Consider the following 27,699-nt stretch of genomic DNA (forward strand, 5'->3'; position numbering starts at 1 on the left):
CTCCTCTCGTCCCGCATGTTCAGGACCAAACGCTCGGTGCTTGTTCGGCGGCTCTGGCGGAGCCGTGCGCCCGGCGGTGAGGAGGAGGAGGAGGAGGAGGCGGCGGCGGCCGAGGCCCGGGCGCATGCCTGCGGCGAGGGGCGCGGGTGCTGCCCGGGCAAGGCGGGCCGCGGCTGCGGGGCGTCCGCGGGCGCGGAATCGGAACTGAAGGCGCTGACCCACACCGTGCTGAAGCGGCTGAAGGAGCGGCAGCTGGAGGGGCTGCTGCACGCCGTCGAGTCCCGCGGCGGGGCGCGGACCCCCTGCCTGCAGCTGCCCGCCAAGGCCGACTCCCGGCTGGGCCAGCACTCGTACCCGCTGCCGGTGCTGCTCTGCAAGGTGTTCCGCTGGCCAGACCTCCGGCACTGCTCCGAAGTGAAGCGGTTATGTTGCTGTGAATCCTACGGCAAGGCTCACGCCGAGCTCGTCTGCTGCAACCCGTACCACCTCAGCCGGCTCTGCGAGCTAGGTAGGGCTGCGGGCAGCGTGTGTGTGTGCGCCTGTGTGTGTGTGTGTGTGTGTGTGTGTGTGTGTGCAGGGGGGTCCGATGTGTGCAACGGGGTGCAGCCCCGCTCATCCCCCTCCCCACCGAACTCTTTACAGTTTCACCGAACCCTCCCCAAAACAACCCCCCAAACCCCTTCTCCGTGCCCGTGATTTATGTGGTTTTATTGCTATTATTATTAATCCGAGGGGGTGGGCGACCCCCCCCCCCCACACTTCTCCTCCGCCGCCCCGTCCCGGCGCTGCCTCCCCGCCGTCCCCGCTCGGTGCCGGGGGATTAGGGGCGCCTGGCGCGGGCGGGCGGCCGCGGCTCCACCGAGCCAAGGAGGCCCCGATCAGACAGCCCGAGCGGCAGATAGCAGCGAGACTGGCGCCAGACGGCCCCTTTTGTTTATCTGACAGCTAAATATCAAGGCAATCACCGCCTCGCTGCCCTGCCTCCAACCCCCAGAGCTAAGACAAACAGTTTTGCTAAAAGAATGCCACTGTTATCATAAGTTCCTATCTTTTTTCTCTCTCTTTTTTTTTTTTTCTCTTTTCCTTTCTCATGGCTCTGCCTTTATTTTCTCTGTACTTTTCTAATTCCAGAGTCTCCCCCTCCACCCTACTCCAGATATCCAATGGATTTTCTCAAACCAACTGGTAAGTGGACTTTTTCAATGCAGACTACAGATAAAAAGCAAAATAAAAGGTGGTTGGGGGGCAGGACCCAGACTCTTTCCCAGCCCATCTCTCAGTCTCTTTCTCTGGGGGATCCATCACCTGCCTTTGTCATGCTGTGATGCATTTTGCTATTGGGCTGGCTTTTGCGCTTCTGTGCCCCCCTGATATCCCTGGAAGAAGTAACATCTGATTTATCCAAGGCATCCTGTGCACAAAGTCGGGTTTTAGAACTGTGGCAGGAAACTCTAGGAGGGACTGCAGTGCAGTGCAGGCCTGCCTTTGCTGCTGGAGCCACTTTGAAAGCCAGGAAAACCCACTTGTAAAACCACTTGTAAACCGCGGCGCTCCCGCACCCCTGGGTGAATGCGTGGGGATTTAGGTTGGGATCCAGCGCAGCATCTCCCTGGTGGCTGGGAATCCCAGGGAGTTGGTAGAAATCCGCCTGTGTTTTAAAGGAGCCTATCTCCGCCTCACCAGGTTGGAAGAAAAAACTGGGAAAAGGGGTTGAAAAGTTACTTATTTTACCTGTTTCACTTTTTTTAGCAGCACTCTGCATGCCTGTTGCTTGTAATTGAATGTCAGGGTGCCAGGGGAGAAGCCCATTTGAGGCTGGCACCAGCTCTTTTGCGGTTGTCTGCATAAACTCCTGGTTGGCAGCGAGCTCTCCGGCTGCGAGATAAATCAGGCTGGGAGAAGGAGGAGAGGTGGGAAAAATCGGAAACGGGGAGGGAGGGAGCGCGGGGAGGAGCAGCTCCCGGCTCCCGGAGCAGGATTAGTGGATGTGGAGCGTTGGTTGGAGCACGGTGGTCTCTGTGATCGTGTCCCTTGGTCGCAGCAGGCAGGAGGGGCACGGCGCTGCAGGGAGGCAGGGGTTGATGTGTTTCTGAAGACCAGTGTCAGGTCATTTGTTTGTTTCGGTGTTTGTTGGGTTTGTTTGGGGTTTTTTTTTTTGACCAAAAGAGCAGGTTCTGTACAATTCCTGCTCTTCACTTCCTCGGGATTAAAAGAAACCCCAAACTGGAGGTTGCTCCAGACACACGGGGCACTGTTATGGGGTCCCAGCCTTCCCCCCTCAGAGACTGGGCTGTTGTGACCCCCTGTCTGCAAACTCTTAAGAAAGACTAATAAGTCTTTTTATGGCTTGTGGCAATAAGAGCTGTTAAACAGATAGCTGGGTTGCAAAGTAGGTAATGTTTTGCTTCGGTGTGAGAGAAACAAGATAAAGGCTGATGCATGAAAGGGGAGTATCGGGATTAGGTTTGACATCCTGAGCACGTGCTGGGATGCGGGAGGGTTGTTCCCTGACAGACTCTGAGAGTCTGCTGGGTCATGAAGTTTTGTGGGTTTGGGTGAAATTAGCATAATTCTGACTGCATCCGTGCAACTCTCCCCTAAACGTTTGTATTTCTGCCTCTCTTGCCTGCCTTTCCACCCGGTGATGATGCTGGCATGGGATGCCAGGGGGTTTGGAGCTGCGGGAGAGAAGAGTTAAAGCTTGCCTTTGGTTTTCTGTAAAGATGTTAGGGTAAATCTATTAGCAGGGTTTAAACTTCCAATCTGCCTCTGCCAGGACCTCATTTTCAGTTAGCCGAGTGATATATTTATTCATTAGCAAGTGTTGACATAAGGTAGCAAAATGTGTGTAAACAGAAAAGCCGCAGAACATGAATGTGCCATTTCGAAAGGAAAAGTTATTCCTATCGGCCAATAGGAAGTGATTAACGCTGCCCATCGGAAACGCAGAAACAACTGAGTTACTCACCAAAAAGTCCTCCTTTTTTTCCCTTTTTGAAAGAAAAACCCATTTGGCAGCTGAACTCTGACTAACAGGGCAGCGACAGGCTCAAGTGGAGCCTTGAAGTCTGTTGTTGCAGGTGGGTTTTGCAAGCTCAGGGTTTCTCAGTGTTTCCTCTGCGGAGGTTTCCCGTCCCGGCATCAGTGCCATCTCCTGCGGCAGTTTCCCAGCCATAGGTTGAGGATTGAGAGAGGGACAGGAGATGACAGTGGTGAGGACTAAAGCCTTTTACCTGGCTGATGCACAAGAACCATCTTCTCCCCTTGGGATCTTGTTTGGGAGCGGTCCCTCCATTTAGACTTGGGCAGCTGCATCTGCCAGTGGAGACAGGAGTGTGCATCAGGCAGGAAACTTCTGCTTTTCCATCAAGCATGATGGGGTAATAAAAATATTTAAACATTTAGTGCTGCATCTTGTAAGTGCTTCATATGGACAGACAGACAGGAATACCTGGACCGGTATGGGCCCTGGCAGTGGTTGTTAGTGCTTATGGTTATAGAACCATCAAATGGTTTGGGTGTAAGGGACTTTAAAGCCCATCCCGCTCCAACCCCTGCCACGGGCAGGGACCCCTTCCACTGGAGCAGCTTGCTTCAAGCCCCTGTGTCCAACCTGGCCTTGAACACTGCCAGGGATGGGGCAGCCACAGCTTCTCTGGGCACCCTGTGCCAGCGCCTCAGCACCCTCATCATAAAAAAATTCTCCCTTCTGTCTAATCTAAATCTCCCTTCTTTTAGTGTAAAACATTAAGATGCGGATTACATTTGTTTTTGGAGGTGAGGGAGGCTGAGGCAGGCTGTGTTGGTGGCTGGGGGAAAGCAGGGGTGGTGGACAGGGAGCTGGGGGTCTGCTGCAGGCAGAGTCTGTGTTGATGGGATAGATGTAGTACATGTGTGCTTGCCATAGGGCAGAAAGATCTGCCCTTGGCAGCTGGGTTCCCTGCAGGCAGGCTGTAGGTCTAAGCTGTCTTGGTCATTTATCAAGGAGAGGACATTCCCTCTTCTTACACAGGATGTTTGCAGGGATGTGTGCTGGTGGCTTGCATGGAACAGGCTCACCTTGTCATCCTGGAGGCATGTGGATGCTCAGCATCCCTAGTGTCCCTGCAGAAGCTGCTGCTTGCAGCCGTGTTGGAAGCGAGACACATAGGAGTGTCTCCAGATAATTCAAGCAGATGTCCTGACCCATCATTAAGTGGGGCAGGGGGCTGCAATAGCTTGTGTCCTTCATGCAACTGGATGACATGGTGGTGCTGGAGCGTGAGAGTGCGGGAAACCCACTGAGATGTGGATGTAAAGCTGAATGCCTTCCTGTGGCATTGACTTCCAGGGGAGCTGGAGGTTTGGCAGCTTCTAGGAACTATTCAGCACCTTGCAGGGTCAGGCTGGTGGCCACCGGGAATGTCTCCATGATGGTTTTATATTGCAGGAAGGCAGTTTTGGGAGGAGAGTCCCATGAAGTAGGCTTGGGTGAATCTCTGATCCTGTGACAGCTCTGTGTCTTATAAGGAGACTTTGGAGGGTAATCAGTTATTGAAGGGGACTGGCTGTTGGGTAGTGGGACGTAGGAAGGGAGCTGACAGCTCTAAAGAAGTCATGAAAGCACATCACCCCATTGCTAAGGTTATGCATTTAAATTCAGCATAGGATTCTCTCCTGCTATCCTGTCCCATGTGCTAGCAGATGATGTGGTCACTTACGATCCCTAGAGCAAGACCACACGGAAAAGCACAAATTACATCCTTTACCCTTCAGGGACTCATCATGGAGCTGTAACTGGGGGCAGAGGGAGCCCAGTGCAGGGCAGGGCAGGGTGATCCAGCCTGTGTTCAGATAGCATCTGTATCCCAAGCAGTTGAAGGCGTCTTAGGGAAGGGGCTGGGGGAATCTTCTGTACGGACTAGAATGGGTTAAAAAAAAGAAAAACATATTTCTGTAAAGCGTAGAAAGCACGACAAGGCATTTAGAGAGTGTATCATATACAGCATTTCACAAGTAAGTCCATTTCCTGTCTCCCCTATTGTTTTCGGTTTGATTAAGTATATCCTGTTAAACTGTATATTCCTGTTAGGGCTTCTACTTTACTCTGATAAAACAGGGTTATGCAGACAGGAATTTAGTATTCAGTGGGATTTCAGGGATGGAATCTGGGAAGACTTACCAGTAGGGAGAAAACATTCTTTGCTCTCCTGGTGGTGGCCCTTGCTGAGATAGAGCCGTGAACAACATGATGTCATTAAGGAGCCCAAACCTGATGAAACCCTGTCCTGGGTTCAGTTTGCCTTTAGGACCAGGGGATCAGTGTTGGCTTCTGGCTGTTGTCACCTGGGGGAGCAGGCTTGGGGTGGGAAGTTCCAAACCTTGAGCTTGAACACCTCTAATGAGGCACCACGTCTAACCCTGCCCTTGCCCCTTGATGGTGCATGGGGGAGTAGCTCCAGTTCACCTGCCCCGGGAGGTGACAGTGGGGTGTGAGATCTGCCACCAGCTGGTGGTGACCAAAACCAAGCGGGGGAACTCAAACAGAGACCGTTTGGCACAGACAGGGCGGTGATGAGACATTTCCCTTTCGGTTCCCATTTCAGTGACTTACAGGTGGTGTTGCCTAAATCGGGTGCGCAAAGCCACGATTTAAGCGTTTTTGGGAGCTTGCTTGCATCAGAACGACAGCAGCCCTGATCTCATTACCTGGTGACTGGGCCAGAGAGGTGGCAGCCAGTCTGTAATTTCTGCCGGTCTATAATCAGCGTTGGCTGGTGATGAAGCGCAACACGCAGCCTTGATTGAGGCAGCGAATTAGGGTGGATGCTCCTTGATGAACTACCGTCTCTGTGCGGACAATTAGTAATCGCTTCCTGCTAAACCCTTTGGAATGTGTGTTCTGCTCGCGGCGATGCTGGGAGCCTGCACAGAACCACCTGTATACTTACTGATGGGTTTTTGTCTTCTCCTCTGCTCCCGCAGATTGTCCAGACTCTGTGCCTTCCTCCACTGAAACAGGGGGAGCTAATTGCCTAGCCCCTGCGGGGCCTTCAGGTAAGACATCTCTTGTTGCACTTGATTTTGGCCATGGGTTGTGTTGACCAAGGGTCCTGATGGAAGACAAAGGGATGTTGGAGAGCTCTGGGGATGTGCATCGTTGAGGAAGGCATTTTCAAAGGGGGAACTGAGTTTTTTTTCAGTAGGAGCCATGTGCCTCATGCAGAGGAAATATGGGCTCTATCCCAAGACCCCATATTTCCTTTGAATTTCAGCCTTAGGCTCCATTAGTTTTTGGACTTGGGGTGAGTGATGTTGGCCACCCGTTTGTTTGGATGCATTCATTATCAGAGCAGGTGCGGTCATGCCTTACAGAAGGATTTGATGTCAAGCTTTCCTTGACTTGGTGGTGGCACCTCTTGTCTTTGGGACAAGAGCTATGCTTGGGCTTTGCTCTTGGTAATGTAACCAGCATCCCGGATCCAATATGTGAGGCTCGTAGTGCCTGGGGAGGAAAGGTGACCCTGTTTTTCCAGAAGATGTTGGAGAGGGAGTTGGACTCAGTGATCCTCAAGGGGCATTCCAACTTGAGCTACCCTATGGTTTCCCTCATTATCCCATTTGCCATATCCTTCGGCCTCTAGGTGCCATAATAGAATGGGGCTCATTCCCCACCCTTCTTGAGCTGTTTATATATAATAGGATGGTTTGGGTTGGAAAGGACCTTTAGAGGCCATCTAGTCCAACTCCCAACACCTTTTCCAAGGTGTGATGTCTCCAACACCTCATCTCTCACCCCAGACCGGCCAACTCTGTGGCTGGGCTCTGTCTCTACCAGGATTAAAGTGTCTGAAACCGTGTACCTGCATGTACTTGCAGATTATTGAAGGTGTTCCCTTTGTGGGAATGTCTCCCTGATTTATGATTTATTCATTGCCCTGAAACTGGAATTTCAGAAATAGGTCGGCAGTGGCCGCACGCGCGTGTGCATCTGCCCCTGCCTCTCTCCAGGAACTGCGTTTGGTGTGGATGTCTTTAAGTGAGCGTTGTTTGTTTTTCTTTGGGTGTAATATATACCCTGTCTGTTATTTGAGAGGGGAGCATATTGTTTGTTCAAAGGCCCTAATGAGAATTAATCAGAGGGGGAGAGGGAACAGAGAAACTTGTCGCTGTTTTGATTTTTTTTTTAATGCAGAAGACTTTTGGGGTTTTCTTTATTTCGTTGCTGTTGGAGCCCATAGCTTTAGGGAAGGAAAAAAAAAAAGGGGGGGGGACTGTAAAAAGAAAAAAGACAAGAAGCAAAACAACACAATAAGGATGTTGTTAGATCTTTCTTTTTTTTTCCTTTTTCCTCCTGAAATACACCCATTGCGGAGGGGAGGAGAGAGTTCAGTTCCACAGGATACCACATGAAATAAGCAGAGGAAGTACTCGCTTTTAAAAGGGGGCTTTCTGTAAGGTTCAGCCTATTGATAACATCTCGTCTGGCTGCTCTGCTCCCGAAGGGAAGGCGGGAGGTGGGGGCTTGGGCTGCAGGAAATAACACCGCTCGTTCCTGGTGCCTCCCGAAGGGCTGCGGGAAGGGGACCCCCAGCTCCTCGATAGAGCCAAAACAAAGCACATTTCCCCCTCAAAATGCGTTTTTTTTTAACTTATTTTATTATACTTCTATTATTTCATTGGATCAAATTGGGTTTTTGTCTTCCTTATCAAAGGCTTCCCCCTAACCAAAGCCTGGAAACAGAACCTTTTACGATCATTAACCGCTCTTTTTTCCTCTCCAAATGTAATTGTAGCCATTTAGTTTAATGAGGAGCTGATAGGAGAGTTGACTCATGAAGGGATACGGTTAGCTACCCAAGCCCTGAAACAAAGCCGAATGCCTCCACATGAAAGAGCATTTGTTTTGAATTTGCTCTGATTTACTGGCATCTCCCTTCCGCGCGCAGAAGTGCAGCACTGAAAATTCCCAACTGGAGAGACCCAGTCGAGAAAGGAAAATAAACGCACTTTGCAGCAATCCTCCAAAGCTCCCTTTCTCCTCCTTTTTTCTACCCGCCTCCTGCATATTTTAGTTAGCAGAAGAGTGCATTCGAAGAGGGCTTTAACAAGTTGTTGGCAGGGTACATGGGGAGCACTTTGGCTTGGTTTTATCTGCGTTAGGGCAGGTGGGAATGGGTGATGCTGGATGGAGAATCCAGCATCCCCTCTAGACCAGGGCTGTACATGCAGGATTTGCAGCTCTTTGATGGAAAGATGGCTTTAAGAAAGGCAAAACCACGCTGGTTTTGGTAGGTTTGGAAACTGGAGCAGGGGGGTGAGGTGGAAGACGTCATGGATGAATGGTGGTGATAGGTCCCTATAGCACCGTAGGCTTTGGCCACCATTGATGAGCAGTGGATGCTGATGTAATAGCAGTGTTCAAAGTGAGTAGACCTGCCCTAAAGTCTTGATGCTGGAAGGGCAGGATGTAGTGAGGCAGGCGGCTCTCAGCACCAACAATTTGGGAATGGGGCCAGACTGGGGTTCACAGCCACTGGCAGGAAAACTTTATGGGGGGTGGAGAGGGTGATGGCAAGAGAAGCATGAAGAAAGGGAGCCCTTGCAGTGTCCCTTGAGGACCCTTTGATGATGAGGAGTCTCAGGTCCAGCCACTGCCGGGATTGCAGTCTCCTGACGGAAGCTGAAGGCAGTTTCATTGATGGATACCAGAGGCACTGGAGGATGTGGGAGGGGGAGCGATGTGATTGAGGGTGATGTATGGGGAGTGTTTCCCCCTTCGATAACTATCTGAGCTGCTCTTTCCCTCCCTGTGCTTTCTTTTTTGTCCTTCCTGGGCCAGGAATGCAATATTGGTTAGTCCTTCATGCCATGCTGGTGTCCTCTTCTCATGCCACCTCTACTGTCTCTTCGCCTGCCATCCCATTCTCTGGCTCATGGACCGCTCGCCCCTTGTTCCCCAAGGCACTGCCTCTCACTTCCATATTCTTGCCTTTATTTGTTTTCTTACGTGTTTATTTTTATCAGTGGTCACTCCGTGGGTAGGTCAGGACTCCTAGCTCATGGTGTCTCCCACCGACATGGTTGTGCTCAGGTATTACTAGTCCAGATCCTTTCAGCGTGGTTAGAGGGAGCAGAAATAGCCCATTGGAGATAAAAATAATTCCCGTAAATAAGAGACAGAGGGTGGTTTTTCCTGTATTTTGAGCTGACTCGTTTTCAGCAGATGTGTTTGGTTATGACTCTTCGTTCAAACAAGCAAAGCTGTGCTTGGAGAGCGTGGAGGTGGCCAGCCCATGGCCCAGTGACATCTGATCGGTGGGAGCCAAATTCCCATCTGAGCCATGGAGAAACTGTGCTCCAAGGGCAGAAGTGAGCTGATGGTGCTTGATGGTGTTGGTGTCCATGGGATGCTCTTCACCCAGCCCTGGACATCTCCCTCCTGACCTGTGTATGGTGTGGGATTGGTGGCTCTTGGCTCGTGGAGGGTTGTGGTGCCCATAGTGGTTGAGAAGGTGGTTTTCCTGCAGGACAGATCTGCAGGACAGTGCTGGTTCTGCTGGCAAAGTGAAGCTCTCTAAGAAACTCAGAGCTGGCCATCACAGAGGGAAAGCAAGATGAGCTGGCTTGCGGCCTCGCCACCTCCACTGGGTTTTATTTATAGAGGCTGTTCATAACATACCAAACCCAAGAGTTTACCCAGATTTCAGCCCAATCCTGTTGACTTGCCCTGACTCTGGAACCGCTCCACGGTCTCTGGAGTTGGTGGACATTGAATGGTGATGCTTGATGGGTGCTGAACCGAGGTTCCCCATGAGACTCTTGGGCAGCAACTGCAGCCTCAGTTTTTCCCTCCCACCTCCTCTGCACCAAAGAGGTGGGGGGAAAGAGCCTCCAGAGGCTGGAGAAGCATCAGCATTGCTCCCTGCTCCGCCTCGGACCTTGTCAGGTTTAAGGGACCGCTAGGCTGAATGACATTTCATTCCAGGATTGCGGGCGGGCTGGGAATGTTTCACTATGTCTTTGATCCCTGCTGGTATCTGCTCGCTGGGGAACAAGCACCTTGTCCAAATCCGGAGCTATTCGCCCCTGAAGCGTCTCTCCATCGCTCCATGTAAACAGGATCCCGCATGGTTTCTCCGGCAGAGTCCTGCCTGTGTTTTCCCATTCCCCCCTCCCTCTCATACAGAGTTTATAACCTCCTGTGAAATGCCTTTATTTACAAATTGGCATCCTATTATAATCTGAAATTGAGACATCTTCCTGTGGAACTAGGATTGTATATTTGTCCCAGGCATAAACAATTGCTTGGGATTTTTTTTTTTTTTCTCTCAAAGTCACTTATTTTGGGTTTATTTTTGAGCGTACGGTCCTTCTAATACTTTTTTATTCGCTCTGAGCACCCTTTCTTTCCCAGCCTCATTGGAGACGCGATTCCCCGCCCGGCACTTACCTAAAAACCACCATCCTGTCCTGGAAAGGACAAGGTTATCAGGGGTTAACGCCAGGATGACAGCACTGGAGCCTCTGGAGCAAAGCAGGCTGCCTGCCAGACTAGGAGCCTCCCGGCTCGCCTCACACATCATCTGACCCTGGCCGGCAGGGAGGAGGGAGCCGGCGCTTGGCACCGGCCCTGCGGCTCTTGGCTTGGCCACCAGCTCCGGCTCCTTCAGCCCCGTGGGTTGGGTTTTGCTTTTAAGGGGGATCTCGCCCTGCGGGAACCCCCCTGGGACACAGCTGGGGTAGCCCCTGTGCTGCTGCAGGGATGCTGAGGGCATCCTCCCCCTGGCTCTTGGCTGGTCAGAATCCCCCCAAAGCAAATAGGACCCGCTTCGTAATTACTTTTAAGTGCTTTAGAGCCCTTAGAGCTTTTGCTAGATACTGTTCTAGGATGGATTTTAAAAAGAACCCTGATGGCAGGAGTGCTCTTCCCGTTAAATGCTGGGTGTTTCAATCCATCCCCATACAGCTCCATTAAATCTGTTTTTCCGGGTGCTGATGAGTTTTCCCAACCAAGTGTTGCCTTGAGAGCAGCTCATGACAAAAAGCGGAAGACCCCACCACTAGGGAGTCCTTTAGTGGGCACCATGATGGGGACCACTCAGGTTTTATCCCACAACCTTGTGCTTTTTAGAGAGGAGTGAGGACAAAAAGAGGTGAATTTTGGAAGCTAGGTGTCAATTCAAACCATGCCCTGCTCGCATCAGACGTCCCGGTGAGCGCTGGCAACTTGATCGTTGGGGACATTTAAAACTCGATGGGACAAAAACACTCGTAGAGGAGCAGCCCCGGGCTGGCAGGGATGCGGGCTGCATCGTTTCCATCCCCGCTGTCTGCCAGCGGGTATCGCTTACACTGGAGGAACCAGTAACATTAACCACGTGCATTTCCCCGCCGCCGGCATGGGGGGATGCCTATTTCTAACCGCGGCGGCCAAGACCGTAAACCTCGATGCTGGGTTAACGTGGGATACACCCCATTTTAGGGTGCAAAGGGGAAAATGGGATGTGCGGAGCCCCTCCTGGCGATAACCAGGTGCTTTAGGAGGGCGATGTGCTGGATGGTGGGTGCTGGCTGGGGTCTGGTGTGATGGGTGCCAACCCCACCACTGTCCCTGGCCGGCTTGAATGACCCACGCCGCAGCCTGGCTGCCTGCCTACTGTCACAAAGGAGCTTCCTTTCCAGTTTATTTTCAGCACTGAGATATTATTAACTGCTGAGACACGGTCTCTGTTCTAACCACCCTTGCTTTTTGCCTAAATCTCTTTGTTTTCACCCCGTTGGCGTGCCAGGGCCGTGGTCTTGGCTCTGGTGCCATGGGGCAATGGCTGTGTTAGGGCTGCTGTTGAGGAACAGGAGGGCACTGGGGTGTGGGCAGCCTGATCCTGTGTGGGGCTGAATTTGAGGGGGAAAGGAGCTCAGTGTCATGCAGGATTTCCACCCAATGGCTGTGGATTAGCCCTTGGTTTTGGGGTTCTTTTCTATTCCCCCCCCCCCCCCCAATTTTTCATTTCTTTAAGTAAAAGCAGCATCTTGGATGTTGCCAGTTTCGCCAGCTGCCTCTTCCTCTGCTTTTTTTACTATTTTTTATTTATTTAATTTTGTTACTTTCTTTTCTTTTTGTTTTCTTTTTATTTTTCTTCATTCTTTTTACCTTTTACCTTTTCGTTTATTTTTTCTTTTTTTCTTTAATGTTACCTTTTTTTAATCTCTTTCCTATTTCCTCTTACCCTTTTTTCTTTCCCCCGCTATTTCCCTTTTTTCTTTCGTCTATTTTTCCCTTTTTCTTTTTTCTCTTTTTCTCTCCCCCTCCCACCCCCCCCTTTTCTTCCTTCTTTTTAATCTTTAAAACTTCTTTAATGCAAGAAAAGATGTTCTCTTGGCAGGGATTTTCCATCCCAATCCAGGGAAGGGTGGGAGCTCACATCCCCTGTGCTTGGACCCACTGTCTGTGCCACTCTGGGGTTGGGGGCCGTATCTTTGGTGACGGGCTCCAGTCATCAGGTCCAGTATGGTTTTCCCAGAGGGTTTTGTGCTCCTTGGGATGTGCCGTGCTGTTTGCTGACTGACGGCCCTTCCCTCCCCTCTCTGTTTTACTTTCTTTTCTTGTTTTCCCCTTGTTTTTTTCCCCTCCCCTCTTTCGGGTATAGCCATTTAAATGGGTGATGATAACTTTCACCCTGTTAATTAACAGGAAGCATTGGGACAAGACAGGAAATTACATCAGTCTTTTACGAGGAAAGAGCCAAGAGGAAAAAAAAAAAGAATCCCTACAAGAAAACATAGTTATTAGTGAAAGGAAAGAAAGTGCCGGGGGAGGAGGAGAGAGAAAAGGAGAAGAAAGGAGGGAAAAAAACCCCATCCCATGGGCTCTGTTTTTCCGAGGGAGGCTGCTCCAGCGCTTGATTTTCTTATTATGTTGAAAAATATTTGACTAGCAGGGTCACCTTTGCTTGAGTGCGACGCTCCAGCTTCCCAAGGAACCTTTTTTTTTTCCCCCTTCATGCCTTTTCTCAGCTTCCTTCCCCAAACTGTGAGGCCTAGGAAGCTCTTGGCCGGGAGACTAATTTTGGTTTGGCTGCTCAGCCCTTGAAATTGGTCCCCACCCAGTGTCATTATCTTGGTTTTAACTTGCAAGAGGAAAAAAAAAAACACCCTGTAAGAGCTGGCTCAGCCCTTCTCTACCCTTTTAACCTCGCTGCATGGAAAAACTCCCTGGTTGGGTTGTGCCGGCAGTGCCGAAGCACCGCGGGGTGGTTGCAGGAGGTCCTGGTGATGCTCCTCCATGGCTGATGGTGGGTACGTAGCTTTGTGGTCCTTCCTCGGGGTTGAAGTAAGGTGCCGGTGGGGTGGTTGTGGAGGTCCTGGCGATGCTTCTCCGTGTGTGATGCTGGGTACCCGGCGCTGTGGTCCTTCCTCGTCCTCCCCAGGGATGAAGTAAGATGCCCAGTGGGGTGCTGGGTTTTGGAAAGCCGTCTTTAGGGTGAAGTCCTGGCTTCTGTGGCCTTTCCTGGCTTTTCCCTAAATACTTGAGCCAGGTGGAAAGGTGAATTTTGCCATTCGGTGAATAACTCAGAGCTGCTCAGGCTGTTAAGCCTTGTTGTAAATATGTACCTCTATGTGTACGTAGTAAGTGAGGCTATGGATGGTTAGAAATTCCATGAAAATGTGTTCAACCTGTATGTATATGTATAGGTCGAGTATATGTGTATGGAATGTATTAAATGTATTTGCTATATTACATGTCTGAGTATACATAATACATAGGTTATATTCAATATATAATGTATATATCCTATATAGAGAATTCTATATTATATATAGGTTGAATATATTCATTATGTAGTGAATATAGCCTCTCTCTTTAGAATTATATGTAATATATATATTGAATATATTCAATATATAGTGAATATATTATCTCTCTATAAAATTATATATAATATACATATAGGTTGAATAGATTGTAGAGCTGTGAAAACTGCATCAGTAAGAGCTTGCTTTGCATGGGAGAAGCTGAGGTGACGGAAATATGCTGGAAGTTCAGACATTCTTCGCCTTTGCATCACCAAGTTGGCTCTGGATTTGGTGATTTTCGGTGATGGAAACCAATGGGTTGATTCTATAGGTGCTAAAAATTGCCAGGCATCACCACTGAGCAGGAGCTCCTTCCCCATAGTAATGGCAGAGGGGTTGTGTGTTTGCACATTGGTGTGCAAGGTGAGGGTTTTTTTGAGTAGAAAAGCAGGGAAAATAGCAAAATTGTAGAGAAATTAAACCGTGAGATGGGTACTGCTTGCCCACGTGGGGTGGCTGTCGGTGACCCTGTGGCTGGGCTCTGGCTGCACCTTCCCAGGCAGAGCGGATAGAGTAAATAACTCCATATAATCATCCTTCGAGCAGGAATCAAATGACAGGAGTTTTATTTGGAAAAGGAGTTGGGAGCCTGAAGTTACATCACTGCATTTGAACTGATGAATTCATTTACTTTGGAAGCCAGGCTGAGACTTTTTAGCTCATGATAAGGAACAAACTCATAAATCTTCTTGTGTAGAGGCCCGTAGTTTTCCTGTTCTTTGTCACAGCCAAGTATGGAAAATGTGTCTTGGGTGTCAAGAGCTCAAAGCCTTGACACACCTGAGATGTTGCACCGAGGTTTGTTTGCAGAGCAGTCAGCGTGGTGCTGGCATTGCCAAGCGGTGGGTTTGCCAAGCTGGGCTTGTCAGACTTGGCAAACAAAGTCCCTGGGCTTTGTCCCCATGGGAAGATGCTGTTGGCTCTTGATGATGCCTGAGATCCTTTGGGTTTTATCCTCATGGGAGGATGTTGCTGGGTCCTGGTGGTACCCAAGTGCCCTGGGCTTTGTCCTGATGGGAGGATGCTGCTGGGTCTCGGTGATGCCATCCAGGCTGTGGTGTGGTCCTCACATGGGACACAGCTCTGCTGCTGGTGGGATGAGCACAAGGAGCTTTTTGGGGTTTTGTATCTTCTGTTAATCCGGGTGCTGCCGACCTGCCCTGTTACATAGCCTGGGGCAAACCTCTGCCGGCCTTCGTCTGCGAAAGGGGGTGCCAGCTCCGCCGGAGCGCCGGGAGGGTTAATTACTTAATGAATGTAATATTCTCTATAATTGCTAAGCGTTATTAATCCAGAGCAAAGTGAGAGGGTGAGGGGAGGGGTGTGTGCGTGGCCAGGCTTGTGAACTCCCATCCGAACGCCGGCTGTCCGTCCATCCCTTGCCCTTGCCCCTTACCCGGGTCGGGGCTGATGCTGTCTGTCCGTCCGTCTGTCCATCCCTGGGCGGCGACCCTGCCTGTACGCCAGCGTGCTCCGCCGCCTGCTCTTAGGAATCGGCGTGATTAGATTATGAAGGCAGACAGAAGTAATGATTAACTTTTTCAGTCTGCATGCTGTCTCCAGTCTGGCGCTGGGTGTTTTTTTTTCCCCCTAAGTAGGCCCTGGCCCCGCGTCGACAGGGTATTAGGTTGTAAAGAAAGCCAGGAGGAATGAAGGCAAGGGAGGGAGGGGAAAGGGAGCGGGGGGGAGCCTTTTCCATCAGATCCGGGACTGGAATTTATTGGCAGGAATGCAGTAAATGCTCCAAATGCCAGCCCAGCTAAACAGTTTTCATAATTGTTGCAGAGCGGGGCACGACGAGCGTGAAAAGGACTTTTGTTCCAATGCTGCTTTTTCCATGGGTTTACATCCCTGTGAGGGATGCTGCTCTGGAAAAGGGAGCTGGAGGGGGGTGGTCTTTTCTTTTTTAGGGACACACACACACGTAATTACGTCTGTTTTCAGCGTCTGGGGAGAACTGCAGGTCAATGTGCTGCAGGGAGAGGCTTTTCTTTGGTTCAGTATTGAAATGAGAGCGGCAGCGATGCCGTGTGTGTGTGCGTGGAATGCAGTTAGGAGGGAGGGTAAAAGGAATCCTAGCACACATCTGTGTATTAGGTATCCGTTTGGAAATCCTAGACTGCTCTGCTTCAGTTTTTATTAAGGTCTTTACAAGGGTTTTAACGTGTAACCCACATAGCTACATGTTGTCAGTGAAGAGCTGTGGCTTTCCTGGGGGCTGTATCCCTGCCCTCCCTGGGGCATCCCTGGGTACCAGAGGTGACGTCCCCACCTCCTTGTGACAGCAGAGCTTTGTTCTTAATTGTCAAAGTGTTTTAAGGTCCTCATCCTCTAAAATGGAGCGTGGTGGTGGCTGTGTGCGGAGGGACTGACCTGGCCTGGTGGCCCCTGGTGGCTTTGGCATCCCTGTTCGTGATTTATCCCTGTTGGAAAGGTGATGGGCAGGATGCTGTCATGGGAGCCTCCAGCAGAACCCAAGCTGTAAGAGGTACTTCGGCAGGCTCATTCTCAGGGCTGACTGGCGTTGTTGTAAGTCAGGAGCCCTTTGTGTGCTGGTTTCTCTCTCTCAGAAGGTTTCTGGTTGAGACCTGGGATGGGTATGGGTGGAGAAGAGGTGTGTCTTGGTAGCTGCTGAGGTTAAAGCATGGAGGTGTTTGCTCGTCTCGGGAGCTGGGGCTGGTACCAGCCTCAAGTCGCTTGGTGGTCTCATGGCAGCATCTCATGAATGCTGGCCTGGGCTTCCTGCTTTTTCCAGAGAAGCCTCTTGGCTGATTGTCATTAAGATAGGATTATTCCATGTTGCTGTCGAGTTAGGAGAGGAGGGTACATGGAATCATCCTGCAACACCTCCTGAGCCAGCAAGTCTTCCCAGGATATCCCCACCAGCACAGGAGAGCAGGAACAGGGACACATGGAGCAAAAATAGGATTTCTGGGGCTTTTTCCATACGGACCTGCATGCCTTCATGCCTGTCTGGGTGGGCTAGGGGTCTTAAAAACCCCCGTGGATGTTGGCAGCAGCCCTCTGGAAGGGTCTCCCCTCTTGAAGCATCCCTTCATCCCACCCAGCAGCCGGGTTGGAGCTTGGGGAAGGGATTCCCGTCCTACTGCTTTTTGAAACAAGGGAAAAGTTTTCCCACACCTTTGAGGGGTGCAGGAGGAGAGGCAGATAAAGAAGGCTCTTTAAATTAAAACTTCAAAAATAATTAGACTGACTGTATACTAAACAACAGCAAAGAGGCCCATTTACTGTAAATATTATGAATGGATTTGGCTGGCTTCTTCATCCCCACCCTTCCTCTAAGGCTTTTCTCTGAGCTGAGTCGAAATTCGGCCTTCAGACAGCACGGTACTCTATAATTTGCATGGCTGATGAGGCCCGAAGCCTGGTACGGAGGAAACTGGAGTCAGCTGGCTCCTCTCTAACCGCTGGAGACAGGCAGACAGGCATTTTTGGTGTGTGCCTGCGTATTTCCCGCCCTGACCCCCCCTTGTAGCTGCAGCCTCACTTGGCTTTTAAAGAAAATGGGCACAAAAAAGGGTTCTTCTCTTCCCGAGTAGTTTTTAGCCGTGGTAATTGATTAATCACCGTAATTAGACAGTAGCAGTGACTAATAGGATGTTTATGAATCAAATTTCTGGTTTGGTGGACTCCATGAACTCAGCAGTTTTACTTTGGTTCTTTCTTCGCTGTCCTTTGATGCCTGGGACATGGGGGAGCTGGGGCTCTTTTGCACGTATGTATTGATCACCCTGTATTTTCCAAGCTTGGACATGCCTCCTGGGTCAGTCTTGGCCTTACTGATGCTTGCTCTTGAGGCTTTGTAGGTCTGCAATATGCTTGTAGGGACCCTTTCTTGGGGGGCTTTTATGTCCCATCCCTGAATTAACCCCCCAAGGTCAGGGCTGGGTTCCAGACGGGGAGGAGGTTGACTCAAGATGCCACCAAGCTGTGTGAAGATGATGGAAGTTCTTGGTTGGGTCACCAGGGGATCGAGCAGAGCATTCCCAAGCTCATACGTTGCCAGTAACGTGGAGTTTGAACTAAAACCCTCATTACAACTATCAGGAAATTCCAGACTCCTTCCCCTGATGGCTTCTGCCAAATTTTACTCTGTGTTCCCATCATACTCGCAAGGTTTCAGATCTGTTGGCAACATCTCAGCTTCTGGATACCAGCCCTTAGGAAACTGCAGCAAACTGAAGTATTGGAGGGAAACTAAGGTGGACCTTTATTTTCATGCAAGGATGACTTACTTTGCTAGGAGCAAGAAGCCATTTAAGTGATTGGGTGGACAACTTGTTAATAAATTACATAAATAATCTTAAGTCTCTTTAGCCTGAATGACTACTGTATATGTTGAGTAATAAGAGCTGCCTAATTAGGCATAGACACAAATTTATGGTCTAGCCTGTCAATCCGCGGATTAAGGACTCCATAAGTACCTACTGACACGATGGGCTGCAATGGCTCCTAAAGAGATGTTATGGTCTATCGTGTTAATAATCCACAGATTAAAGGCTCCCTAAGTATGTGTTGACGTGACCGACTGTCCCAGCTCTTTGGAGGCTCTTGTGTTGGCACAGTGGAGGGACCCCATGAGCCTGCAGGGATGCAGTGGCATCCCTGCAGTGGGTGAGGGTGTATTTTCTCTGCAAACAACAGGAGCTTAACGCATGACCATCCTCTAAATTAGCCTCTCAGAAACCATCCCAGCCATCAAAAGCAAGGTGGGGTGAGGAGGCTGAAGCTGTCTAGCCCTTGTGTGCGTGGAGATATATAAAAGGTTTGGGGCAAACACTGCTATGGGTGGTGTCTGTAGGCTGCCCACAAACTCCGTTAAAGGCACAAAGACCCTTTTCTGCAGCAGGATATAGCCTTTAATTTGGATTCTTTTTCTTTCCTTTGCATACCTGGAAATCTGGCTTTTGAGGATTTTTCATGGGTTTTTTTTTTGGCTTGTTCCCCCACCCAACTAGCCTGTAAATTACTCAAGAGACTAGAAAGGAAGTAAAATTTCCCCTTTTGGTGCCCATTTCTCTTTGCTTTGGTGAGCTGTGTGGTTGCACATCATGCTCAGTGTTCTCCTCACCTCCATGTAATGCCTGTTGGCTTCTCAAGTAGGAGTTCAAGGATGCTTTTTTTTCCTGAGATCCTGCAAAACCAGCACTTCCCAGTGACACCAGGGGCAAAACACAGAGCGGCCCTGGGAACCCTCAAGAGGAGCATGCGGAAACCCCATTAAAAGCTCCGGGGTTTGCGTTTCCATCTCTTCCACCTCGATGAGTAGGAGAAGATGGGACATGGCTTTGTCCCGGGCTCACAAATGCAGCTTAAGGTCAGCCAAGAGAGATTACCGGGTGCGAGACACGCTGAGCTTGGTCTGAGCCTTGGCCCTGGCCAGACAACACGTTGTGCTGACACCAGCCCAGCCAGGTTTTTTTAAGCACAGATGCCCTCCACGTGTGCTGACGGATAAAGAAGGAAGCACCATAGGTTCTGCTTGTTTTGCAGCAGAAAGCTGCCTCCTGGGAACCCAGGCAGGGATCTTGCCGTCCCTCCAGGTCTCCTTGTTGCCCCAGGAGCTTGTATTGGGTCCTGGTCCTTCTAGGCGGGGCCGTAAGACCAGTCGCCTTTTGGTGCTGTGATTTCTTGGTGGACGTCTACATTAATTTATCTGTTGCCATTACCCATTTGTGTTGAGTTATTGGCCGTGAGTGCCATGTCACCTCTGCATGTGGCCCAGGGGAGGGTACCACAAACCTGAGCAGCCTGGTCGAGTTAGAGATGTCCGTGCTCATTGCAGATGGCTGGAACTGGATGAGCTTTAAAGGTCCCTTCCAACCCAAACCAGTCTGTGATTCTGTGAAAACGAGGAGACTTCTGTTCACAGTTCAGGGGGGATGATACCGTCATGAATATTGTGTCAGGGTTGATGTTTGGTGGGAGATCCATCCCCAGGGATCACAGAGGAATGGGGGAGAGGAGGGGGTGAGATGAGTGAGAAGTTTAGGAAGAGCATGCTTTGGGTCAGAGCATGGTTTGAGCAATCTGCCCTAGTGAAGGTGTCCCTGTCCATAGCAGGGGGTTGGAACTGGATGAGCTTTAAGCTCCCTTCAACATAAACCATTTGGTGATTATATAATTCTATGAAAGCAGCTCTTAAAAAATTAAATCTGTCTGTATATAAAAGTATAAGTGTGTAGTTTGAAACACTTCCACAGTTGGACAATTTAATTTGCATCTAATCCTGACACTATTGAGGAAAAACCCAATTACACGTATTTAAAAACCTAATCAGGATCGCAGTTGTATTCCCATATTCAGCGAGGGAGTTGCTATTATCGCAGATCCATCAGTGACAGTTTAGATAGCTCTTGACTTGATCAGATGGGAGTAGTCCTGGTGGGTGAGATAGCTCAGTGTGTGCTAAACTTGCTGTTTTCTTTAGAGGTCGGTTGATTACAGGAAAACCTTTAGCTATGTCAAAACAAAACAAAACAAAGCAAAACAAAAGATCCCCAGCTCACCTCCCCTCTACGTTCATGAACTTGGCACTCGGACAGTGCTGAGATCCGAACGCTGGCCAGGAACTGCGTTGGTTTTGTTTGTATTGTATTTTTATATTTATTTTTTTTAAAAAAAATCAGTTTTGCTGAAATGTTTTGATTCTTCCTGAGTGAAAAAAGAACGGTTTCTTCCCAAACTACTCATAAAACTGACAGGGCTTGGAAGGAAAAAGTACAGATTACAGGGTTTCATCATCTTAAAAGTGTCCATGTGTCGAGGAGAAAAAGCCACACCAGAATTTTTCTGCCATTTCCAAGGGATAGGAGGTGTGAGTCCTCCTGATGCAGCTTGGGGCCATTGCTGCAGTGTGTGGCCATTGCTGATAAACTGGGGTGTTTCCATGGTGTGAATCTTCTGTACCCACCTTTATCTGGACCACCTTGGCTTCACCTTAGTTTGATTATTGCTCCCCTGTCCCTTCCTCCAGGATTTCCCTATGGAAATAGCATTCTTTTCAGCTTTTCTCCCCGGAGCAGGGTGATGCTCTGAGCCCATGGGCAACATGTGCACACTCAAAGCTAGAGAAATCCTGGCTGTGGCCTTTTACTGAGGAGTTTTGGGGCAGGATTTGATGTTTGTGATGGTCAGGGCAGGTGGTGGGAAACCTCATAGCCTCTCATACTGGTTAGTGTGTTGGGAAGTGGCTGGGATGGTGCTTTTTGGGGAGGACTCCCTTGTCACTGAGGGATGCAGCAGTAAGTCAGGGTAGCATAGGAAAACGCAGGAGTGTGTAAAAAATATGGGGAAAAGATCAGTTTCCCAGTGGGAATGTGATACTGAACAATGTGGTTGTGCTGGGGTATCCCTGGTGATGAGCCATCTGCACCAGATTCCTTAAAAATGTTAACCCAAAGGCTTCAGGGTATCGAGTTAATGCCTTGATGTCTCCCCTGCAAGCAGAACTGTGCTCTGCTTTGGATCCATTTCTCCCTAGACCCAACCATGAGTGATCAATACAACTAATTCTCTGCATTCCTGAGGGCAGACTCGCTTTATTATTTGTTTTATTTATTTATTACATATTTTTTTTCACAATAAGCTTGCACAATGCACTGGGGGGAGCGTGGCGGAGCCCCTGGGCGGGCTGTAATGCAAACCATGGAAAATACTAATAAACCAGTGATAGCAGCAAATGGAGGGATGCTTAATAACGAAATAATAGCACGGATGTTTATAGCACTAAGCATTATCATTGTTTGCTGGAATATGGGAACGCTCCCAGTTCACTGGGAGTTTTCCAGGCATTTAGAAAGGGATGTGTTTGCTCTGAGGAGCTCGTAAAAATGATGCTTTTAACTGAAAACATGAATCCCAAAGCGTTTTTCAGCCATCTCTGGGCTGTTGCACACGAGGATGAGTTGAGGGTGATGTGGCTGCCAGTTTCCAGGGATCTGGGGTTTCGGGTGTATTTGCTGCTGCAAATCCCAGCAGAGATGGGAGTTGAATGGTGAGTCCCTGCCGTGACCCCAGGTTGTACTGGATGAGCCCAGGGGGTTGTTTTTGGGCAGAATCCATCTGTTTGCTTCATTTGCCCAGGTCATCGCCATCAAAAACACCTTTTGGGGAAGGAGATGCCCATCGCTGTAGGAAGCATCAGTGTCATCATTTTTCCCTCTTCCCCTGCAACTTTGTCCTTCCTCTGCTGCCCAAGTGATGCCATCAGCTTTTCCCACCCCTTTTCCCCATGGATGCCAGAGTTAGGGAGGCGGATGGGAGCAGGGAGGCTCTGCTGGGGTCCCAACAACCATGACAAGCAGCTTTAGTGGCGACTGGCAGGGAGGCCTGATCCTGTTTATCCTTGCTCAACCCTTATATTCTCATGGCTTTTTGACTAGACATCCAGTCAACAGCCGAAGCCCGCAAGCGGAAGAGGCTCTGGCATATTTATACTGTGTCCTGGCATTGGTTCCTTAAGGAAAAAATATATCCCAGATTACCTAAGACTTGTCCTTGAGGTCTGGTCACCCCATGTCATTGAAAAACCTAGTGGGATTCATTCATGAACTTCCAGCCCTCCATAAAGGTCTGTTCATTCATAGCCAAGGCAGTTTTCTTTTTTTAGGGTTGTTTTTTTTTTAATGTGCTGGCAATTAAATAACTCTTTGTGAGCAGCAGTGAGCTGCTTGTTAAGTGGTCTTCACTAATGCAGGCACAAATGTCAGGTGAAAGAGTCTTCCCCTCCATCCTGAAAAGGGATGCTCTTATGTTCAAATAGGTAGAAACCCATAGGAATTTCAGCGGGGGTCAGTGGCAGTTGATCCAAAATCCCCTCAACTGCTGTAAAACAAACCCCAAGAAGCTGAGTGTCACTGGCAGGCAATCAATGGGATGAATGCAGCAGAGGGGGTTGTTGAAATGGGGATGGATCCAGGAGCATCCCCACAAATTCTTCTATCTCCAGGGCATTTCCCCCTTTCCCAAATTCCTCTGTCTCTGGGTGAATGGGGAAACACCATCCTGGGGATACTTCTTGCCCTGCTGGGTGGGGGGCACCCCATTTGGGTTAAGGTGGAGGGAACCCAAGCCATTCCCTCCCTCAGTCCCTTGTGTGGTGCCAGGTTTCAGCAGCATTTGTTGTTATCCACAGCAAAGTCTTGGGAGGCATCGAAAAGGGGGTGTGTGTGTGTGTGGAAGGACAAACCAGGGCATGGATGATGTCCCAGGGAGTGCCCCCTGCCAGAACCCCCATCCCCAGTTCCACCCAGGAGCAAGGGTCCCTCTTTCGGGGCTTTCAGAGCCGGGCCCATTTTTAGTCACTGACTCCAGCAACTGCAGAAATATTTTCCTCGCTGGCATAGAAATGAGGAAATTAAAAGTGTGTGGCTGGGCTGCTTTTTTTTTCCCCCTTTTCTTTTTTAAAAGCACAGTGCAGGGCTTGAAGCACAACTCGGAGGCAGGAGAAGAGAGACGCCTGCGCTGGGGAAACGGGCTTATTAATAGCAAAAAACTATAGAAAGCAGGGCAGCCAGCATTCCACTGCCATTGCTCATGCTGGAGGGGTTTGGGGGAGCTGTTCAAGTGATGCAGGGAGAGCTTTTGGGTGCTGGGTGACCCGTTGTCCCATAGCTGCTCCTGTGGTGCAGAGGATTACTTTGGTGCTCAGTAACTCACATTCCCAGCTTCATTTTTTATTTTCCTTTTAATGTATTATTTTTTTTTAATGCAATTATAGAGATGAATAGTTCCCAGGTCTTGACATGCCTGCTGAGGCTGGAAGGAATTACCCACTGCGCAGCGCCGGGCTGCTAGGGATCCTCTGTTAAGAAAAGGGGCTTTTTCATGTTTCTCAGCTCCCCCCTCCTTGCTTTTTCCTCCTACGTCATATCCTTGCTGCTTGCATAGGGTAGCTACAGGCAAAGGAGTTGAAAGAAGGGCTACAGGAACATATTTCTGGGTTTTTTGCATGTTTTTTAGCTGTTTTTATTAAGAAGAGCAGTATTTCTGGTCCCCACTGTGCCACCATCTGATGGTGCTTCCTGTGGCTTGGGTATCAACTGGTGCCTCTGTCTTCTCCATCACCCGGGCTCTGTCTATGGGCAAAGAGGAGCCCCATGGAGTGAGTCCTTGTCCTCCCTGGTCCCACGGGGTGACCTTCAATGCGCTTTTCATAGCAGCACCTCATTTGTTTTGGTGTCTGTGCACAGCAGCTATTTATGGAAATGGATCCATTGTCTGGTGGATGAAAGAGAATCGGGGGGTTTAGGATGTTTGGTCTTGATGGATGCAGCTGCTGGAGCATCTCATCTCTCCTGTTGGCACTGAAGGTGGTCCTGGTGGTGGTTTGGGTGAGGGATGGCTCCACTGTGGGTGCTACTGATGGGTCTCAAGCCACTTCTGAAGGTGGATCTGGTGATTTAGATACCTGTAACTCCAACCATAGCTAGGCACAGCTAGGAATCCTCCAAACATGAGTAATCTTAAATGGTCTTAATAGTGGCCTTAATACAAGGCTTTTGGAAATGGTGGATGTGCTACGAGCATTAGTGTGTGCATGGAGATATCCTGAAGACGTGGGCAGGCAAAGACCTGTCAGCATCGTACTGCTTTTGGGTGATATTATACCCCGGTGCTTAATTTCTCCTTTCCTTCCTTCCTTTCTCCTGTTCTGCAGATTCTCAAGTACTTCAGGAGCCGGGGGATCGTTCACACTGGTGCGTGGTAGCATACTGGGAAGAGAAGACACGTGTGGGTCGGCTGTACTCTGTCCAAGAGCCCTCCCTGGATATCTTCTATGATCTACCTCAGGGGAATGGTTTCTGCCTCGGACAGCTCAACTCTGACAACAAAAGCCAGCTGGTTCAGAAGGTCCGCAGCAAGATCGGCTATGGCATCCAGCTCACCAAGGAAGTGGATGGCGTGTGGGTATACAACCGCAGCAGTTACCCCATCTTCATCAAGTCGGCCACACTGGACAACCCTGACTCCAGGACGTTGCTGGTTCACAAAGTGTTCCCGGGATTTTCCATCAAGGCTTTTGACTACGAGAAGGCATACACCTTGCAGAGACCCAACGACCACGAGTTCACGCAGCAGCCATGGACTGGATTTACCGTTCAGATCAGCTTTGTGAAAGGCTGGGGCCAGTGCTACACTAGACAGTTCATCAGCAGTTGCCCATGCTGGTTGGAGGTTATCTTTAATAACCGGTGACTCGAGACAAAGTGGGCTTATGACATCTGTTCTACTTTGCTGCTATCGTTTCCTTCTGAGTGCTTGCTTTTCATGCGAACTATTCGTGTTTTGTTTTGTTTGTTACCCTTCTTGCCCGTGTTGAGAAACAGCTTCTGAAAAGACTTTTTTTTTTTTTTTTTTTTTTTTTTTTTTTTTTTTTTTTTTTTTGCCTTGGGTATTTTGATAAATATATCTATTTTTTAAAAGTGTGAATGACCAATACTCAGAAGGGCGAGAGAAGGGTTCTTGGGGATAGATTGCATACGGTAATTGTTTCACGCCTCTGAAAGGGTTACCTATGTGATCAACAGATTTGGAAGCCACTTCCTATATGTTACAGCTCCTTCTCTTGGATAAAACAACAAGATACCTGTACTTTTTATGCACCACCTTCCCCTTGCCGCCAACCAACCCTGGTGATGGCGATACAGAGACCCCTTCCCCAGTGGTGCTAACCTGATGTTGCCACCGAAGGATGGTGCAAAACCTTCCAAACCAGGTCTTTACCCAATCTTTTGATTTTTTATTGTATTGTTGCTGGGTTCACGTCTTGTCACTGTGTTCATCTTTCCACTGCTTTGTTTTTTTAACTTATGGTCATGCGTTGATGAAAGGGGAGAAGGCAGGAGCGGAGAAACTTTGTGCATGACCCGTGCTTTATAATTTGAACTGAGATGTGAAGAGACCGAAGTTTAAGCCTAAAAAAACAACTCCCAAACCAACAAAACAAATGAAAAACAAATGAGAAAAAAAACAAGAAAAGGTGTCCACAATAGTTGGTGTGTTGTAACCAGCCTAGATCAGGTTATCCCGGTACCATCCAATCTGGAAATAAAAGTTGTGCTTTCATTTCTTGAATTCATACACAGGTATGATACTTTTACACTGTTCTTGGCTCAATGAGCATGTTTAGACCATAACATAAGCTATTTTTCTAAATAAAAAGGTTTAAATGAATAAAAGAGCATTCTCATTGGCATTTTGGCATTACAGTGCTTTGAAATTAAAACACAGGTTAAAAAAAAAAAAAAAGACTCCTTAAAAACCCCCTGAGATTTATTAAAGAAAAAAAAATTGTATTTTATGTTATATAAATATATTATTACCTGTAAATATAAAGACGTTTTATAAGCATCGTTATTTATGTATTGTGCAATGTGTATAAACGAGAAAAAGTAAGAAAGATGCACTTTGCTTTAATATAAATGCAAATAACATGCCAAATTAAAAAAAAAAAAAAAAAGAACACGAGATAGATTGGTGATCTTTTCTATGGGTGTTGTCATCCAGATGAATGTTTTTTTCTAAAGGAGTTTATGTTCCATTAAGAAATAAAGATATACACTTCATCCCAGGCTGTGCCGAGTGGATTCTTTAGTGACAGAGGCTGAGACGAGCTCTTAGGCAGAAGCTCTTCCCTGTGAGGGTGCTGAGGCGCTGGCCCAGGGTGCCCAGAGAAGCTGTGGCTGCCCCATCCCTGGCAGTGTTCAAGGCCAGGTTGGACACAGGGGCTTGGAGCAAGCTGCTCCAGTGGAAGGTGTCCCTGCCCGTGGCAGGGGTTGGAACTGGGTGAGCTTTAAGCTCCCTTCCAACACAAACCATTCCGTGGTGCTATGATTCTAAGGGGGTTCTGCATGGGTTTAGTGGTGGGGGCACCCACCCCAGCCCTGTGTGGGACCACTGCCGCGGGCAGCATCCAGGTAGGGTCATTCCAGAGCTCTGGGCTCTGCTGGGCTCATTCAGTGCATGTGGCTCTGTGCTCGCTGATGGCGCCCATCAGCCCAGGTCTGGAGGTTATGGCTAGGGGTGCCTGTCTCACTCTCCAGAACTTGCTGTTGTTTTCTGTTATTACTCCTGGTTTTCATAATGTGAACTTAAAAGGGCCCCTGTGCTAAGGGCCCAGCTCCCATCTCGCACTGTCCCAGGCCCCGAAATACCACGGGAGGCCACGCTTCTGTGCTGGGCATGGGTGTCACCAGGCAAGGAGGAAAACCTGGGAAGCTGGTTCTTGCCTCTTGTGGGGAGGGACTTGGAGTGGAAACCACCAGAGTCCTGGGGTCTGCAGGGTTTGCAGAAGTCAAAGGTCCAGATGGGTTTGTCAGCTCCCTGGTGATGTGACCAGCCTCTGCTGTCCTTCACGTGGTTGATGACCGTAGCAGTAGGTCAGGCTTTGTGCCCGTCTGGACCAGGTTCAATACTGTGCCTTTCTGTTCAACCCTGGGGGATTCACTGGGATACAGTATTTGGGCTGTTCTGAATGGCCTGTGCCTTTGGTTGGGTTCATGTCACTTAGGCCCATGAAACAGCTTCAAAATGGCTTTTGATCAAGTGTAAAGTTTGCATGGGAATTTCCAGTATCCTCGTTCTTCAGGTGGGACTCAGCAATGAAGGCTGAGGATGCGATGGATGCACCCACTGTCTTGCTTGGTACACACTAAGGGACAACTGAAAGGGCAGATGTTGGGGTCAGTACCACCTGCTCTAAAATTTGGCTCATTTCCTTTCCATTCTGCACCAGCAAGACTTGCAATACCCAATAATCACAGCATCCCTTCAAGGTCCAGCAGCCAAGCTGGCAGTGATGGCTTGCATCAGAAACACAAAGAACAGCACTCCCACCCT

The 27,699-nt window shown here is 49.2% G+C and overlaps 1 protein-coding gene across 1 annotated transcript; it reads left to right on the forward strand.

Moving 5' to 3' along the window:
• Nucleotides 1–26,419, forward strand: SMAD7 (SMAD family member 7). Its single transcript, XM_080637764.1, has 4 exons — nt 1–508; nt 1,132–1,185; nt 5,965–6,036; nt 24,518–26,419. Exons 1-4 carry the CDS (start codon nt 16–18, stop codon nt 25,054–25,056), a joined length of 1,158 nt encoding a protein of 385 aa, XP_080493890.1. The 5' UTR covers nt 1–15; the 3' UTR covers nt 25,057–26,419.
• Nucleotides 26,420–27,699: the final 1,280 nt, after the last annotated feature.

Source organism: Psittacula echo, assembly GCF_963264785.1.
Source record: "Psittacula echo genome assembly, chromosome: Z".
Classification (NCBI taxonomy): Eukaryota; Metazoa; Chordata; class Aves; order Psittaciformes; family Psittacidae; genus Psittacula; species Psittacula echo.